The 20,078-nt window shown below is 35.7% G+C and overlaps 2 protein-coding genes across 3 annotated transcripts in view; both read left to right on the top strand.

The window, feature by feature from the left end:
* Window positions 1–3,316, top strand: part of LOC122093700 — a 10,170-nt gene extending 6,854 nt beyond the window's left edge. The window contains exon 3 of one of the 2 annotated variants that reach the window (XM_042664232.1): window positions 2,611–3,316. In XM_042664232.1, coding sequence (XP_042520166.1) covers window positions 2,647–3,123 — 477 coding nt within the window. In that variant the 5' untranslated portion in view covers window positions 2,611–2,646 and the 3' untranslated portion in view covers window positions 3,124–3,316. Of the gene's footprint in view, window positions 1–2,598 lie in introns of both variants that reach the window. The other variant, XM_042664153.1, reaches the window with a different exon arrangement.
* Window positions 3,317–13,349: 10,033 nt separating this feature from the next.
* On the top strand, window positions 13,350–14,551 carry LOC122085175 (vascular-related unknown protein 1-like). Its single transcript, XM_042653638.1, has 3 exons — window positions 13,350–13,755; window positions 13,882–13,950; window positions 14,069–14,551. Exons 1-3 carry the CDS (start codon window positions 13,441–13,443, stop codon window positions 14,201–14,203), a joined length of 519 nt encoding a protein of 172 aa, XP_042509572.1. The 5' UTR covers window positions 13,350–13,440; the 3' UTR covers window positions 14,204–14,551.
* The last annotated feature ends 5,527 nt before the right edge of the window (window positions 14,552–20,078 follow it).

Raw genomic sequence — 20,078 nt, 5'->3', positions numbered from 1 at the left:
CACACACACACACACACACACAGAAAAAAAAAAAGACAGTGGGCTTCATTTCGCTACGTGACATAACACTTTTGGGCCTTAATTCTCTGGTAAATTGAGGCTGAAATAGGCTACATGTGGACCTTTTATGTCTGCCAACTAAGAGCCCATTTCGGAGATTCCTGCCTGTGTTGCATACGTGATAGGGACATCATCCAAGGATTTAGGACATATTAGAGGAGAAGCCGATGTATACAGCAACATATCACTTCATTGTGGCTAGATGTCCCTTATGTGGATGCATGTTTTTATTTACTTCTTTTTATTTGATGTCAAAACTATTATGTACTAATGTTGTAAGGGAATTATTAGGGAGTTATTGCTGGATATTTAGTTATGAGGGAGTAGTTATTGGCGGGAAAAATAGTTATTGGGGAGTTGATTCTCTTTATTTATTTATTTATTTTTCATTTTGGGGTTGTAAAAGGATGTATTTTGAAATGGAAGGAAAGAAGATGATATTGAACCTGGAAATTTTCCCATTCTCTGCAGTATGAGTGATTCTTGCAAGCCTTGGAGTGAATCCAAGATGGTTGTGAAGCCAAGCCCACTCTCTCTACCGTAACTCTTCCCTCTTATGCTACCACCCTCTTCCTTTTCTATCAGTCCCAATATTCCCACTTTTGTCTTAAATTATAGCCTCAAACAAAATGGGGATTCATCAATTAACAGCAAGGAAGCGGTGGGACAGAAAAAGAAGACTTGTTTTAGATTTCTCAAACCTGTCCTGCATCAATATACAGATCTCCTATTTCATTCTTACTAGTGCTTGCTGGAATAGTACTGTAACAAACTAATTACAGATCTTGCCCAGTTGCCCCACTAGACAACAAAAGAATACGACAGCCCTGCAGGAACACTGCTAGGTTTATATGAACATAAGACACTAGCCAATGTAACAGGGGTACAATCACACGCAAGTTTCTCAAGCTCCTTGAACCAGCACATATGCACAATACTAGTCACACTGCCTTTCTGCGTCACCTGGTAACACACTGGTTCTAAAGGAAAACGTTTTCCTCACCCACGGTGAAGAGAACTGAGTGTCATTAACTTCTTCCTCCCCCCTCCCCACTCCCCTCCATTTTATAAAGTCCAAAAATTCTCTTAGGCCCTGTTTGTTTGTAGGAGAAAAAGGGGCAGGATAGTGTTGGAAGTGGGGCCCACTGTAGGTAGGGTGAGGGAACAAAAAGGAAAAGGGAAGGAAAAAATGGGAAAGAGAGGCTTGTGGAGCCACACATTAATAAAATAACTAATTTTCACATTTTTCCCCCCATTTTTCTTCTTTCTCTTCTTCTTCTTCACGAGATAACCGCTGTAACATCCTTCCACCTGCCCAGTCCACCGCCACTTCCACCAGTTCACCGCCAGAATAGGATTTGTTTCGAGAAGGGGGCCCTGTTCTTCACAAAGGCCAAACATCAAGCTCCAAGAACAACCATGGCCGAAATCCCACCTCTTGCCTTCCACCGACATTACAACCTATTTGCAAATCAACCTCCATCTTGACAATCAATTTCGTTTCCTTTTGGATCTGATGATCAAGGATTCTGCTGTGTTTTGATTTCTTGTTGAATGGTCTGTAATGAACATCCCAACCCTGTTCTATTTTCCCCATTTCTTTTCCTTTCTGTTTTGATGTTTACAAACATCACACCCTCGCCAATCTTTGTCGGTGTTTTGATTAACTCCAGTCATATTCTCAGAGATGGAAGGAAAGGAAGAAGAGAGAGACGAGAGGAAGAATTCCACAAAGTCCCACCGATTTAGGAGGTGGGGTGGGAGGATTGGCCCGCCAACTCAGCCGACAAGAGTTCTGCCGTAACAGTAGTTATCTAGGTTTTTCTCTGTGAAATGCATCCAAACAAGTTGGGTTTTGGGGATTTTATGGAAAATAATCAAATTATCCCACTCTTTTTTACCTTTTCCACTTTTCTCCATCAAGCAAACTGGGCCTTAAGGGTGGGTAAGGAGTTCCACTCAACTGCAATGACAGCACTGGGTGAATCGAGAAATTTGGTCCAGTTTTCGGTCCGGTTCTACATAGGGTACCATCAATAAATATTATACCCATAGGTTAAAGAGTCATCCATTATGGTTGCTCCATAATTTGTAGTAGAAGAAATCCTTAGCAACTCATCAGACCAGTATATGTATGGGTAGACATTGAAGAAGAAAGGAGAAGAAAAGGGAAGAGAAGCCCCAGAATTAGAGAATAAGAATGTTTAGTGCTGTTACAAGCTATAGCTTGAACAGCGAGAGTAGATGAATGGGGAAAACAGGAGGGTCAAGAGTATTCTACCTTCACTTGTTTGCTATTAATATGAAAACAGAAGCTAAATTCCCTGGCTCCTCCAGCTTTACACAGCATACATGTATTCAAAAATTTGAACTTATTTGTTTGTGAAATATGAATAGAACTTTACAAGGATCAAGTAGTTGTAAGCTTGTAATTTGCAAATAAATTTAGATCAATGGAGACCACTGAGAGTCACTTAGATTGTAAGTTTATTGGAGATGTTTAGATTTTACATTGATGTATGTGCTTATGACTTGTAGATGGATAAACAGTGCAACCTTAACAGAGATGAGCTCATAGCTGCTGCTATGGCTGCTTGTTCAGCGGGAATGTTAAGCATGATTGCATGGTACTTCACAAGTGAATTTGTGGATGAGGCAGAGACAACTGGTCAGCATATGACAGTGGATGAAGAGGTCAATCTTGATGGCATAGAGGAGGGCATGGAAGCATCATCAGAGCAAACCAAAGGCCCTCCAGATTCTTCGTTGCACTCTGGTGGGAATCAGAACAAGATCCATGCCTCCCATCTTATCATGGAGACAATGAATTCAGTGGCTGCAAACCTTGGCGAAATAGCTGAAGCATTGGACCGAAACAATAAAATAAGCATAGACAACTTGTATAATGAGATGATGAAGATCCAAGATTTCGATGATGAACTTCTTGTGGAAGCCCTTGAGTATGTTGCTTCCGACGACAAGAAGGCCATGACATTCCTCACTTTGAATGAAAAGAGACGAAAAAATTGGTTGTTAAAGCATTTACGTGTTCAAAGTGGTTAAAATGCTTGTATTAGTGTTGTTTATGTGCAGGTGTTGAACATTTTCATTGACTTTGAGGTTGATAGTCTTAGGGGGTGTTTGGTTCGGTAAATTAAATGGTGTATGTATCGGATATGAATGTCAATCTTTTGATAGACATTCTTCTGAACTATGTTTCTTTCTGAAAAATCGTTTGGTTGCTTTGAGGCTAGTACATGTTTCTCACGGGTTGAGATATTGGCTTCCGTAGAGAACTTCTTTCCGCTTTTTCCTTTTATACTAGGTGGTAAAAATGTTGCTCAAATCTGAGTTTAAGTGTTGAGGTAAACTCAGATTTGGAACACATCCTTTGTATAATGGTCATTCATGGGATGTAGGGTGCTCACTTATGAGGGTCATCCTAGTGGAATCAAACAACTCCAAAAATTAAGAATTATCATTCTAAAGAATGTCATCCCAAAGATTTACCGAACCAAACACCCCCTTAGACACTGTATTGTCTCACTTGAGCTACTTCTAATGCTAATAGTCCTCTATGTTTAACATCTTTGACTCATGGGTATCAATCTTCCATCAGATTTCTGAGCAGGGAATTTTGGTATATGTTAATACTGACAGTCTGTAACCAAACCAGGACCTCCAGACCAGAGCTTTTGAGGTCAAAATGTAGGTCACTGGGCCACATCCATCTCTCATGTTATTGAATGATGAACACTAGTATAGTTCAGTGATACTTGTCTTATTGGTGGCCTTGGATTCATAATGCAAAAAGTCAGGTATGGTTTAACATGAATAGATACCAACTTAACAATTTTCCTGATCCGTTATTTAGTGTGATGAAATGATTTTTAGCCTTTTGAATGTAGTTTTGATTGGATTCTTGCAAATGTTTCTCTGACCTTGCAGTGAATACTACTATATTGCACATTACCATAACAGGGGAAGGGAGTTGTTTTGCTCCCAATGTTACCCACCTCCAATGCAGAGCCCACATGTTCTTGGGGTTTTCTTTATTTTGAAACATCAAAGTTTTTGGAATAGCCAATGTTCATTGGCTAATTTAATTTAAATCATAAATTGTTTCTCCCCAATGCTTAAGTTAATTTCTTAATTAATAATAAAATTTTCTTTTTAATTTCTTAATTATTAATGACATTTGCTTCTCCCTTAGTTCCCTAATTACTCATGCATGGTCAAAGAAATTTTAGAAAAAGGAGGGTAGAAAGAAGAACATAGCCATGTGAACATAGAAGGTTTGACTGGTCAAGTCTTGTACTTTTCAACCAAAGAGTGGCTTTTTTTTTTTTTTTTTGGTAAATTCAACCAAAGGGTAGCGTCTACAACACAATCAAATAAAAAACAACAATAAATACACAAAAAGTCAAGGATTGAGCTTCATAAGGGGGACTGGAATGGTTTGGGCAGTCATAAATGGCTGTGGCTCAAGACCCATCACAGGATGGGTCCTAGCTTAGAGATTTAAATTAAAAAAAAACCTTGGATGAATAAGGTATTTATTAAAGAGGAACAGAGAAATTAGATACAAAGGAAAGGAGCTACAAAAGAAAACCAGTCTCAGTGGACAACTGAGGACTCAAAACAATATGCCTATGTCTTGGGGAATCATGATGAACACCATGATATTCAACTTCCAGTCTATCTAAACATTCGTTGAGACTGTTTATTGTTTTCTCTAAAAAGAAATAAATTTAAAAGATAAGATAAAATAAAGAAATTAGATTAGCACTATAAGAGGGGAGTATGAAAATAATGCGAGAGAGAGAGAGAGAGAGAGAGAGCGAGAGAGAGAGAGAGAGAGAGAGAGGAGGAGGAGGACGACGAGAATAAGAAGAAGAAGAACACTTAAGGTAGCCCTTTTCGGAGACACCTGTGGTAGTAACCTGTCCTACACACTTACTTTAAATGCTAACAATTGCCACAACGTAGATCAGATGGGTCCCTAGTATTTAGACAAGTAAAGCTCTAGGTGTCCTATTATTCAAACATTATGTTTAAAGTCCATCGAAGAATGTACTCTAGTGGTTGGAGTATCAGAGGCGTTCATGGACAAACATGGGGATAGATGCCAATACACAAAAGATGTTTGACACTTGACCAATTCAAACAATGGCTTCTCTATCCGATAGTCAGAATAGCAACATCATCTGTCCACATAACCATTTTAAAGTAAGCATGGAAGAAAGGTTCCTACCATGGTTGTGTGGGAACTATATATATATATATATATTTATAGACCTTAGAAACAACCCCACAGCTTTCAGCATTTTTGAATAGCCCAACCCTTCTGTTTGGGTACAAGAATGGTCCACCCTGTTTCCACACAGGCAGGTGGCTTACCTATCAAAATTAATTAGACTCTATTTGTTTCTAGGTGAAAATCATGACAAAATTTCAATGAAATCGTACTCAATTGTATTGATTTTGCTCGAGGATTTTCTATGCCTTCACCTAATCAATTGGAACTTCAACAAAAAGAGAAGAAAAAAAAGTGGTAGGTCATTTTACAATATTCACTCACCTGACCCTTTGCCATCTTACCTACACGCAATAGCTGACACTTCAAATCTTACCAAAAAAATAGTTGACACTATAAATGAAAACATTTCCTCCAACATAGAGAGAGAATGAAAGAGATACAGAGAGAGAGAGAGAGAATGTGTTATCATAGTGTACCCTCCGATAGCAGTTCAGAGATAACTGCCTCTACCACATCACGAGGGAGGGCAGCAAAGAAGAGTGCTGAATCAGTTCTGTAAATAGGGAAGAGAGAGAGGTTTTCGCCCCAACAAATATATCCATCCCTACCCCCCTCCCCTGCTTTCAATCTCACAATTCTCTTATCCATTCGCATTCGATCATGGTGGGGGAGCAAGTCAAAATAGACAAACTTCACATTGGGTTTAGGAATAAGCAGGCTCGAACTGAAGACACCATTTCATGTGAGAAAACAAAAGTGGAGAGATAGTGCTAATGTACCCTCTGCAGTTGACTTAGAGTCTTTTCCCCTATTTTTTGGGGGGAGGGGGGAGAAGTTCTCTTGTGGGGGAGTGCGATTCATGCACGTGTACGAGGGCCAATGAGAGCATACGAAGAAACATTCATAGAAGAATCATTTTCCTTTTCGTTAGGGATGAGTTGATCATTTCGCTCCCATGTATCTAAGCGTAGGAATCATACTTTCTCACAGATTTTTTTTTTTTTTAAACAGCATAGGCTGAATAGCTAGTGATATAAAATAATGAAGTTGACCAATTGCAGTATATGGGGTCGGCTAAATAATTGACCACTGAGTCCTCATATCATTCCCCAAATTAAATATTTGGAAATGGAATCATAAACAACTGCCTTCAAACTCATCATAAATGTTGTTGATATGTCTGGTTCAGTCAACTGTTAGATTCTGCTTAGAAGATGATTGAAGAAACCACAACCCCCTAACTCCAAATAATCTACCCCTACCGAACAACGCAATAGAGTCCATTGCAGAATCTACCCAAAATATAAATAAAATCCACTGGAGAAATCATTATAGAACCAATGGACAAACAATTCCACAATAGGAAGCTCTAAGTATTGATCACCAACTAAATTCATCCATCCCCTCTCTCCAGTATATATTCCCATATCACTGAAAATTATAAAGCCCATTACCTCTTATCCTGAGATTTGTGGTTGTCACTTTTTTTTTTTTTTTTTTCAGGAATAAAAAGCTTGAAAGACAGCATGGCCTACACCTAGAAATCACTTCTTTGGTGATACCTTCACGTGCGCTTCTATTGGTCCTCATGCAGGTGTAGGGATCACTCTGTCTTTTTAAGAAACTTTCTCCCTCTTTTAAATTATTGATGATGATGATTATTACTATATGGATGAGCATAGGAAGAGAATTTTCTTTTCATTTAATTTATTTTTTTAATGAAAAATGATAAGATTCCAGTGGAGGAAGTGAGTTAGGTTCAGGGAAAAGGAATACTTGATGACACAAAGGCCTTTCTTTAATGAAGCTATGCAAAAAATGTCAAAAAGGGAACTAATAAAGTCAACATACATTAGGATAGTGAATGAAAAGCTTAGATGGATTGATTCTTACTCAAGGTTTTAAAACCCAATAATTGGGTCTTATTGATTCTAGTTCAATTCTGATTTGAATTGGCTGGAATCAGAATGAATCCGACGATTCTTCCACCCGATTCACAAATAATGAACCGGTTTATTAATCGATCGAAAATATTACTGCAATTTTTAAAATATAAAAAAAATCAAAATCAAACACATGATAATATGATCAATATTGAAACATGTATACTTTGGATCTATATACCATATACATCAGATTTAGAATTAAATCAAGCAAAGAGGGGTGATGGGAAATCGAGTACTCAGGCTAAGTAGAATGTCTCTCAAAAGGGGAGGGGTGAATTGAACCAATTTGGATCAGATTAGTCAATTCAATTCATGGGTTGAGGAATCGGGTGAAATCAGAATCAGGATTGTTCGATTCAATCAAATCATCCATTTCCATTGATTCCGGTTCAATTTTTTGGGAGAGATTGTTACAATACTAGAATACAATTTTTCACCAATAAATAGGTGAATAAAGAGCATTTAATGAGAGAGAGAATGTGAGATTCACGGGTGGAATGTGAGAATATGCATAAGAATCTGCACACTAGCATTATTCTCTTACTTTAGTCATGACTGAAGACTCTAAAAACCTAGATAGAATGGAAACGTAGAAACTTAGATTACAAATGAGGAAAAGAAAATGACAGTTTGGATTTTAGTTGTTGTTAGGCAACAACAAGGTAAGGGTCAGCACTCAGCACATGGAGGGACATGGCCAAGCTTGTCCTATATATGCAGTGGACTCCTGCAATGGAGAGTGAAGAAAGGGAGGCTTGGGAGCTTCAACTTATGCAATATAAATTGGTATTCATGTTGATGTTTTCTTGTATGTTCTCATTGACCTTGATGCATGCGTAGGAATCATGATTTCTTATAGGAAACACTTTCTCGAAAGAAATATAGCTTACCAACTCAAGAATATAAGCAAAAGGAGAAGAGACTAAGTTCAGATAAAGATGGTGACAAATTTGAAGACACCAAACATTACTGATGCACTGTAGTTTAATAATGTGTATTCTCTTACGGGAGAAAAGTTTCAAGAAAAGAAAAAAAAAAGGGACTTTGGCAAGAAAGGGTTCAGAAAAAATTATGAGAATAATTATTCACATTCCTATGAACAAAATATAAGAGATTCTTTTTTTTATTTTATTTTTTTGGGTTGGGGGAGGGGGGCATAAACAAATATAAGAGAGTTCAAAAGTGCCTTTTTTCATTAAAAAAAAATAGAGGCAAACCTATTTTTTTGGGCCTTTTTTGTCATATAATTGGGATCACTTCAGAAAAGGGCAAGTAATGGCGAAGAAAAGGCGTTTAAAACACAATTTTTTAACGAACTATGATATTCTTGATTTTGATTGATTCGATTCAACCAATCCTTACATAGAATAGGGTTGGGGCAATTTTATATTGATTCTCAATCAATTCGGATTGAAATTGATCTGGATCAATCTGGCTACAGATTTTAATCTTTAAAACCTTGCACATAATACATATAGAACTTACTCCTTGTCTAGAGATGGAGGGTCCACCCATTATGCATGATTAGGCAAGAATTGTATGCACTACTAGACTATGTCGTGCTCCTCCTTGTAGTATTTTGAGCTATTAGAGTATTCTAGCTCTTGTTGTTCTTTGTTTTGAGATTTGAAGTCTCTCTGGGTCTCGTGGATCCTTTTCACAAGGCACATTCAGGTTGCCTTTGAGTGTATATATATATATATATATATATTCAATAAATTGATACTACCTATTAAAAAAAAATTACATAAATACCTCATCTTGTTGGGATGAGACTTAGAGACTAACCAATAAAACCTTAACACCATTCTGTTATAGAAATATAGTTTGAGTACGGCAAAACCTAATTCAACAGTGACTCATCTTGATAATTAAATGAAAAATGAAAAAAAAAATCTATTATGTTTTTATTTATACTCGGAATAACATTTACAACATGTATCAAATTTGGGATTAAATATAAAAAAAAAAAAAAAAAAAAAAAAAAAAAAAAAACCACTCTCCTTGACTGCTAAAAAAAGTAAGATTAGATGAGCAACAATTGATATGTCAGATGATTAAAATAGGATCTCAAATTTGACACTTAACCGATAAATGATGTCTTCTTTTCATTCAATGGTTAACATTTGAAGGGTTTGGCATCTTTCTTTCCATCTAGATCCATATGTACTAGGGAAGAAAAATGCAATTGCTTTTTATAATGTATTAATGGTAAGCATATGCAGAATTTATTTATTTTTTCTTTATTTTGAATGGAAAGAGAAAAACTGACAAAGACTTAGTTCCAACTAAGGACTGATAGTGCCCAATCAGATGCAACAAGTCAGCCAAAACCAAACTCTTAGAATTTATTCAGGTTATAAAGGACACTAAATTCAAAGAATCAACTAAGTGTAAAGTCATAGTTTTGAACTTCTTTAGTTAATTAATTGCTGCTTTATTAATTTATTTTCTTCCACTAAGTGGAGAACTAGTGAGCCAAGACTAATTAGAGAGAGAGAGAGAGCCCAAAAGCATATGCTACGTCACCACCACTCATATAGGCTTGCCTAAGTTGCTGAAACCTTCATCTCATCTCTCTTCCCGAGATACTCCTACAAGTCTAGAAAACCTAATGGGTTAAAACTTGATCTAAACAGCTTAGAACTCCAATAAAAACACATCTTCGAACATTGAAGATGCCATTAAATGATAAGAAGAGAAATACAAATTATTTTCCCACAACTGAGGCATCAAGTTTTCATGAGAATTTGAATTTTCCAAGCTAAATTTCTCAAGAAATAACAGCTAAGGGCAATAGATAATATTGATTGTAATACCATTACAAGATGGATGATTTTCAAATATATATTGTGAATTTCAGCTGGTTTTGGGTTCCCTTCAGCCTAAACAAGTTAAGAGAGTGCATGTCTAATAGGTCTTATCTATCACAAGGCAGATCATTTAAGATTTAAATGAATTTTAGTGATGCATAGGTGTACACAACTCATTTTTGGTTCCCAATTGGTTGACAAGTTTGAATCCAATATGATACTACCAAAGTGTCAGTAGAAGAATGGTAAAGATGCAATACATGTTTAATAAAATTCTAAACTCTAAATTTAAAAATATACAAATAGAAAATGCACTACAAGGTGGTACCAAGTGTCAATAGAAGAATGGTGGGAAGATGCATATGTTAAAAGTAATTCTAAGCTTTGAATATACAAGAGGGAAAAAAAGCATTACAAGGTGGGCTACATGATTGAATTACAGGCCAACTTTGACATGTGAACAATACAAGATGTCATCTTCCCATTCAATGGTTTAGATTCGTCCTATCGATATGAATTTTACTCGGATTTGTTCCTTTTAATCTAAAAAAGGCAAGAGAGGACACGACTTTTTTTATTTTTTATTTTTTGGTAAAAGAGAGAGTGCATGTCTAATAGGTATTATCTATCACATGGCTTGTCATTAGAATTCAAATAATTTTAGTGATACATATGGTCCCTCAATTTGTGACAAGTTTGAGTCCAATGTGACACTACCAAGTGTCAATAGAAGAATGGTGAAGATGCATATGTTTATAAAAACTCTACTCTATAAATATATCAGTAAAAAATGCAATACCAGGTGGTACCAATTGCTGATAGAAGAATGGTGAAAAGATGCATGTATATGTTAAAATAACTCTAAACTCTGAATATACAAGTGAAAAATGCAATACAAGGTGGGCTACATGATTGAGTTAGAACCCAACTTTTTTTTTTTGGATTGACACGTGAACAATGCAAGATGTCATCTTCCCATTCAATGGTTTAGATTTGTCCTATTGGTATGAATTTCAGCTGGTTTTAGTTCCTTTCGATCTAACAAGGCATGCAAGAGAGTATTGCATATCTAATAGGTCTTATCCATTACATGGCAAGTCATATAGGATTTAAATTTAGTGATACATAGGTTCCCCCATTGTGTGACAAGTTTGAGTCCAATTTAACACTACCAAGTGTCAATGGAAGAATGGTAAAGATGTCTATGTTTAAAACAAATAATAATCTAAGCTCTGAATATACAAGTAAAAAAAAAAAAAAAAAAATTGCAATACAAGGTGGGCTACATGATTGGATTAGAGCCAACTTTGACACGTGAGAAATGCAAGATGTTCTCTTCCCATTCAACAATTTAGATTTGTCCTCTTGGTATAGCCACGGGGCAGAAATTTAGCGTCAGACTTGTATTTCTTTTCATTAAAATATCATATTATATGTGTAGAAAATGCTTAGAATCGAAGAAAAGTATAATCCATGTGAATTTCTGCCCGAAGGATTACACAACAAGGTCTCATAATGTCAAGATGTTATATTAACTTCTCTCAATGTTATTAGTCTATCGACTTTTATATCACTTACTTTCCAACACATGATTTCAATGTAAAGTTGAGGTGAACAATATATGTTGTTACACATAAAAGAATCATAAATATTCTTTCAATAAATTTACAAAAGTATTAACATTTTTCTTCTATGTTGTAGCTAATAATAACTTAGACTATTCTATGCTTTTCCTTCTTTTGCTTTTAGATATCTTATGTCTTCTGCCTTAAAAGAAATTTAGAAAGACATGTATTTTCTATATTGTAGCTAGGATAAAAAGTTGTAAATGGTTGCAAAGAAGACATTATTTTCTGTAGAACTAGTGAAGAGCCTTGTGCAACACATGGTTGATGGAAGCCAATAGACAAATTAAGGAATAAATTTTTTAACATGAATAATAAGATTTAAAAAAGAATAAGAGATCATTCAACTAAATCTATTGAAACAAAACAAAACAAAAGAATTTATAGTAATTTACTGTTTTTTATTTAGTTTTCTTTTGAATCACTATTATATTATTGCAATACTATAATAGAAGAATATTACCATAAATATTCACTTATATTCTTTTATCATTTTATGTCATATTATTCTTTGAATGTAATAATCTTGTTGTCGTTATCTTGATGTTGTCATTAATTTTGATAATTAATTTTTTTTTTCATTTTCTTAAAACTTCATATTGTTTAATACTATAATAAATAATAAATTTAATGTATGTGGAGAAGGAGGAACCCAAGGGGGTAGCGCAGTTGGTGAGCAACGAACTTGGTACGAGTCGTAAACTCGGACGTCCTAAGTTCGACTCCCATTAGGCACATCTTGGGCCAGTCACACGGGGGTACTTAGTGTTCTTCACTGCTTTCAGTGAAAGTTAAATGGTTCTCATTCAACCTCAGTATGAACCGGTCCATGCTATTGTGGGGTCAGTATGGTCTCGCAGGACTAGTCAGGCCAAAGGCCTGGATACCCGTCGTTAGGAAAAAAAAAACTGTGGAGAAGGAAGAAATCAAAAGTAATGTAAGGCAAATGAACAAAGAATGTGATACAAAGAGAATGGTGATATAAAGTAGGTTGATGATGTGGTATTGCTCCAGGATGAACTATTTTTAACAAATAGTTTGTAGTTATACATATTGATATATTATATTTTATCTTCTTCTTCTTTTTTTTTTTTTCTTTTTTTTTTTTGGGGTGGGGGGGGGGGTGTGTGGGGGACAGTTCAATAGTCTATTATTTGATGGTACATGGTACCCACCATCATCTCCATATTAACTACCATAATTAGTCTTACCAACCCATTAAATAACAATATCAGATATGCTTCTGAAGCTTCCAATTACTAACTTCGGTAACTAAATATGATGGTTAAGCGTCTTAGATGTGACACCCATGTCCATAGGGTGAGTAAAACTAATCTAATTTTTAACCAAAGAAAAAACCCATTTTCCAGTTTAGATTCTAGTGGGAAAGCAAAATACAAAGAAAAGGTCGAAGTCTCTTTAAGAGATATTGAGTCATTAATGAATTTAGGTAATTAACATAAAAGAAATTTTGAAAATCTATTTTGGGCCACAAAGGTCAAAATCTCCCCTTGTGCTTACTTTTCTTTCTTCTTGCACGTTCTATTTCTTCCTCTCTCAATTCCTATCGTTTGTTTCTTTGCTAGTGATTAGCTTTCCCAAGTCCCAACTCCTGCTGGCCCACATTAAAGATTCTAATGCTTTCTTTTCATATATATATTTCTCTTCTTCCTCTCTCTAAACCTGCCAAAATTGTTTCATATTCTTCTTTTTCACTTTTGATCTTTGTTTGATCAATGGAGGACTCAATGATGTCTTCTATTAACAAAGCAATATCTTTTGATCAGGAAGGAACTGATTCCCCAGAGGAGAGTGGTTGGACTGAATATTTTGAGGACTTCATGAATGAAAATAGAGAGAATTCTTGCTGTTCTGATGATTTTAGGACCTCTTCTTTGGTTTCTGATGCTGCTTCTTGTGCTGCATGGAAGTTCTCTACTGATCATCAACAGAACTGCAAGAAATTGAGTATCAAGAAGAAGAGAACCAGAAAAATCTTGGATGATGATGATTTAGAAGACACTGCAAGTTCACCTTGCAATAGTCCCACGGTACAGATAAATCCACTCTTTTACTTTACTTTTAGATTAAATTCTTTCCCAACGCATCAAGAAAATTGAAAAAAAAAATCTGGGTTTCTTGTCTTGAAGATGAAAATTTCAATTTTCTGTCAATAGGTAAGCCAGTTAAGTCAGTTGGATATGAACAGAAGAAAGAGAGATGATAAAATAGAAACTTCTCATCAGGTGAGCTTTAGTTTTATCTTTATACTTCACTTTGGATTCTATTTATAATTATTGCTTTTCTTTTTTCTTGGAATTAAGTTATGTTGCTTATTAAGTCCTTGTGGTTCTTATTTTGTAGGGGAAGGAAAGTAAGCAACAGATTGATAAGAGAAATGAAATGGGTTTCATAGGTACAGAAACTTACTGTACAGAACTGAAGAAAAGGGGGCTTTGCTTGGTTCCTATTTCCATGCTAACGAATTACCTTGGATAATTCCATCAGTCAAACACACAAATCTCTCTCTCTCTCTCTTGTGCATATCTTGTATATCTATTTTTCATGTATGAGAAGCTGCAAGGCCTATCGACTTGATATGAAGAATCTCTCTCTCTCTCTCTCCTCTCTGTGCATATCTTGTAATCTTTCTTTCCTGTATGAAATTTTATTAAAAATTTTCTCTATGAGAAGCTGCAAGGCCTATAGACTTGGTATGAAGAATCTCTCCCCCCCCCCCCCCCCTTCTTTTCCTCTGTGCATATCTTGTAATCTTTCTTTCCTGTATGAAATTTTATTAAAAATTTTGTCTATGAAAAGCTGCAAGGCCTATAGACTTGGTATGAAGAATCTCTCTCTCTCTCTCTCTCTCTCTCTCTCTCTCTCTCTCACTGTGTGCATATCTTGAAATCTTTCTTTCCTGTATGAAATTATATTAAAAATGTTGTGTTTCTTTTTTTATCATTCACTGTCTTCAATACAGTATATGTTTACTAATCAGCTTACAGAACACATAGTGTTTGGTTGAGAGAACTGTGTATAATCATTTTCAGAGCTTTGTTAGTGAGAGTTAGAAATTTGGTGAAAGAATATATCAGAAAGAACACAATGATTGCAAGACAGATAGCTGGAGACAGTTCTTAGGCCAAGTGTTAGTTGAGATTGAAAGAATTATTTTGGTAAAGATTGAAGGAATTATTTTGGTAATTTATTCCCTGGGCCACTAAGGCACTAATGACACTAGATTCGTGGAAGAAGAAAATTACTGTTGGTACTTAGGTAGAACTCATCCTTAGTAGGTAGTCGTCAAGGAGAGGATGCTTAAATCCTTATAAATCTTCACATCAGGTTACTCACATCTAATATGAAATGAATTGTTTTTTGCGTGAAATCCTCAATAATTTTCTGCTAAATATCTAAAATAAATCACTCCAAACAGTCTTTCACTAGGAGATCTACATGAGTATATTGATTCGGTTGGTGCATCCACTACATCTATGTTCCTAATCACTTATTTTTCTATAGACAAATAAACAAGTGGGTGTGAGAATCACAACTGATGATGATAAACCCAAAACTGAAACAATAATGAACAAATTATCAATAAAAAAGAGGAAGTATCACATCTGATCTGGCTATTGCATGCAAACAAAGGCCTTTAAATTAAAATAATTAGGAACTGCTACCATCTAATTTGTAAGGCCCCTCCATGTGCATAGACTTTTAAGGCAGGTGATCAGTTAAAAAAGCCTATGGCCTTGTTTTGATCTATAAAGTTTTAGGAACATTCTATGCTAGCTTATTAAAAAACCAAAGAGAAGAAGGATCTTAATAAATTAGATTTTCAGAAAGATTTAGCAGAAATCCATCTTTAATTCTCGTCGTTGATTCCTCGACATCTAAGCATATTGCTTCAGTCCTCTTCCGTTGTTGATGTCTTTTTATAAGAAAAAAAATTATGGCAAAAGTTTTCCTTCACTATTGGAGAAGGAAGAATCCTCTTCAGCTGCAAATGAATCAAAATTGATCATTTGTGTGTGTGTGTATGTGTGCACGCAAGCAAGAAGAGTATTTTGATCACTTTAATGTAATTAAACGTGGCCACGTGAGCTTTCTTGTGAGTAGTTCTATAAATATATAAAATAATCTTCCATAAAACACTTTATCCTCACAAATTTAAATAGGCCGGCCTCCAACAACCTCTATATTAAAGAAAATTCTCACACAAATTAAAGAAACTAGTATAAAATCGTATTAAAAAAAAAAAACCTCATTGCTTCAACTCCATATCTTTAAGTCTATATGATTATTTTGCTCTCATATTAATAAGGAAAGAAACTATAAATATATATATATATATATATATAGAATAAGGTAGGAAGATTCTACAAGGAAGGCCTAGGTTCATCCAATCATTGGCTGTTCAGCAATTCAAGGTCTAGAAGTCTCAGAGGTAGTCTTCCATCAAGCAAAACATTTTTTTTTTTTTTTGTGACCATTAATCTCAGTAATCTTGCTCTATTTTGAGGTAATTAACCACACTATATGTCCATTAAGCATCAAAATTTGATCACCTTCTTAAAAGATTATCAAAAGGATTGAATTTCCCTACACCCATGCTGAATGGGAACTATGGGTCCTTTAAATGCATCTAGGGTGTATCGTAAGGTTTTTTGGGAAATGTATTAAAACTCTATAGAGGTCTGTCAAGCCTAGGATGGAGTGGTAAACTTCACCAACTGGTGAAGGAAAACTTTGTCCTTATCAGAATATCACAGGTTTAAGAAATCTGAACTAATGAAAAGACGGAAAACTATCATATGCTCCTTAAAAATAGAAAGAAAAAGGAGGAAAAAAAAAAAAAGAAGAGTTTACTGAGACGATCAGATGACTGTTATGAATTAATATAATTAATAGTAGGGCTATATATGTATAGACAGCCATAGGTTTATCTTCTTGCTTGCATACTGCCATATCAAATGCCACTGGTTTCATTTTTCAGTCTAATAGGCTGTGTTAGGTACGCATTCTTAGTCGATAATGTATTCTAAGAAATCATATCAAATGCAGCCTTATAGTTTTTCACCCATGATCTTAAACATATAGACCCACTATTTATTTAATGTATATTTATCATCTCATCTTCTCGACCTTAACATTTTATGGTCCCAAGCATCTCACCCCTGAAATCTCAACTCTAAATTTTGATTAAAGGGAAAGATCTATACACCTATACTTTAAAAGCGATTGAGATCCTGGGCAGGACTTTTAAGACTGCATTTGGTATGTGATTTTTTGGAATACACACAAAACGTTTTTTTTTTTTTTTTTTTTTTTTTTTTTTAAGAAGCCTAAGTGAAATGATTGATGAGATTTCTGAAATTAAGTATGTACGAGAGAGAGAGAGAGATGTTTAATTAGTTGAATCCTTCGTTGGTTAGTAGTTGCTACTTGCTTGGGTCATCGAACAAGATAAGAGATGGGGTCTCTTTGTATTATACTAGTTTTTCATTTGTTTCATTCAAAGTTGTTAGGATGTCATGTCATGTTTGGGATTTTTTTAATGGCTATGACCTAAACTTTTGGACTTCGAATTTGTTTGGTTCAAAGACAGTTTCCTGTTTGTTATTTTCTGTTTCCTTTGCATGCAAGTTTGTTAAGATGCAACCCGGGCTCTAAGAGAGCCCAAGGCCGACTCTGATTGGATTGGAACGGATGTGAGTTAACATGTTGATTGGAATGAATCAAAGGGAATTTGAAGGATCTGGACAGAAAGACTTTATGAAGCTTTACTGTTCTTTGGGATTGGCTGTGGGCCTTTCATGCGTAGCTTAAGTGGAGGGCGAAGAAGGCCTCCTTCCGGGGGGCGGGGGACCGAGTCATCAGTGGGATATCACTCTAGAAGAGTTAGAATTCTAACTTTGTGTCAAGACCTGCGGGCCAAGGGATAATCTTAGGTAGACAATTTCTATGGGGCGTAGACCTCCCAAAAGGTAACAGAGGCATGCAAAGGTTTCCTCAGGCCTGATGGAGATTGGTCCTCGAGTGTAAAGGCAGGAGGGAGGAATGGGTTGATGCTGATTGTCATGAATAATCAGCCGATACAATCAAAAAGTGAATTTTTTTAATTGAAAAATGAATTTTTAATCTTAAATCGGATCAATACAGACCAATTCAAGAGATACATATTGATATCGATTAAGACCGATACAAATATTAATACCGATAGTTAAAATGTTGGCAATCAAAATCATCAGCAACGAGGCAGTGAGAGGTGCAGTGAGCATCCAACGGCTAGGGTGCACTTCCAGCTAAGGGTGTCAATTGGTAACTGAATACCGAATCTGAAATCAAGCCAAATTAACCGAACCAAATCTATTTGGTTCAAATTTGGTTTGAGTATATGAGTATTCATGTCAGTTTAGTTCGGTTTCGGTTTAGGGTATAAGAACCATTGGTTCAAACTGAACCAAACTGAATTGGTATTGGTTTGAGTATATGAATATTCATCTTTTTTTTTTTTGGGTGGTAAGTATTTTTTACAATTTGTTGCGCATATTCACATGCTAAGATAATTTTGGAGTTGACAATGACCATAATGTCCATAACTTGAACCCATTATGATCTTTGGTCCATCACAATCATGGTCCAAGAGTGGAACCATTTATATAACCGAATTAAAACCGAGTTACAAAATCAAATTAAAACCATATTATTGAACCGAATTGAAACTAAAAACCGAGCCAAACTGAATTAAATCGACTTGAATATCCAAATATGGAACCGAGTTGGCTCTCAGTTTGGTTTCAGTTTACCTCATCATCCTTCTTAGCTGAACCAAAACTAAACCAAAAAACCAAAATCAAGCTGATTGATATCCTTACTTCCAGCCATTGGATGCTCACTGCACCTCACCGCTCACTGCAGATAATTTGAAAACTTTGGTTCTAAGGGAAGGTGATCCAGACCTGGGTTTTTGCCCAATTAAAAGATTACAACTTGGATACAGGCCCAATTAAGGTCCAAAACGGACAATGGACTTGTTGAGATACCTATTGGGTTAGGCCTTAATTTACATGTTTTAGGCTATTATGGACTTATGTGAGACTATAGGCCCACTATTCACCAAGCTGCCTATATATGCTTCCGACCCAATGAGTAACCCATGTAGAGCTGGGCTGGGACATTCTGAACCCTGCCCAAGCCCCATTATGGTGGGATTTTTTTTTTTTTTTTTATAAGGTGGGGGTTGGGGGGGGGGTGGGCGTGGGGGAATGTGGTTTATGAGAGAGGATTCCCTAAAATGTAGTGTGGCCCCTATGATAAGACACTAATAGAAGCATCAATAAGGGTGGGATCTCTACTTTTAATAAGGGATGTAGCAGTTATTTTGCCCCCAGTGTATGCAAGCGCAGGAGTCACACTGCCTTTTAGGTTTCTTTTTCCCGTAGTTTATATTGTTTGGATATATAAGTTAATAAACTATGTTTTTAATTAATGATCCATTTGCATGGAAATGGTGAACTCTATGACCTCTATTAGCATGTTATAATTGCCTAAAACATGCTGTCCTTTGTGGAGAGTTGAGTGATATAGCATGAAAGTAGAATACAATAGTGAGATTTTCATGTTTTAGGTCTAGTACAGAATAACTCAGCCCTTTCCCCCTTTTCCCAACTAAATAGGGTGGATTTTTAAGGTTCAGTCAATATAGTAATAAATTGCATAGGCACTAACATTTACAAGTGTCTATCTCTTCTCCTATAATAGAAAGAAATATGCCATTTCATAGGGGAGATAGAGAGAAGGAAGGCACTAGCATATGATGCACAAAACCTGGCATGGTTCTTTCTCCCAAAAATAAAATAGATAAGTGTTTCCCACACTGCCGATGTAAGGAGAATCTCCCATGCCACACCAATCAACATGATATAATTGGCTTTGTCAATAGGGGAACCACGAGGGCACAAAGGAGAGAGAAAATATTAGGAGTAGAAAATTGTTATTTATATGAAAAGCTTTGAGAATGAACCCCCATATATATTGTTGGCGTGGGGACCTTTTCTCCCTAATCAAAATTTTAATAATCAATAAATTCAATGTGGGTTCCAAGTTGTTTGGCTGAATTTTAGATGGGGATTGTTTAGGCACAACTTCATTCAATTTTATCAAGGGAGAAAGTTCTCTAATTAAGTAAGTGACATAGAAGAACACATCAATTATCTCCAGCAAAATTGTACCAGACATTAAATGACTACGAAGTCATTTCATGTGATGATGATGAACATAGACACATAGATGCTATCGTACCATGCACCAGTATTTCAGAGAACTTTTTACCTTTTATTAATTTTCCAATCCAGGCCTAGACCAC

Source organism: Macadamia integrifolia, chromosome 1, assembly GCF_013358625.1.
Source record: "Macadamia integrifolia cultivar HAES 741 chromosome 1, SCU_Mint_v3, whole genome shotgun sequence".
NCBI classification, from domain to species: domain Eukaryota; kingdom Viridiplantae; phylum Streptophyta; class Magnoliopsida; order Proteales; family Proteaceae; genus Macadamia; species Macadamia integrifolia.
The sequence above is the reverse complement of the archived record's forward strand: the minus strand, read 5'-3'. Positions and strand labels throughout refer to the sequence as shown.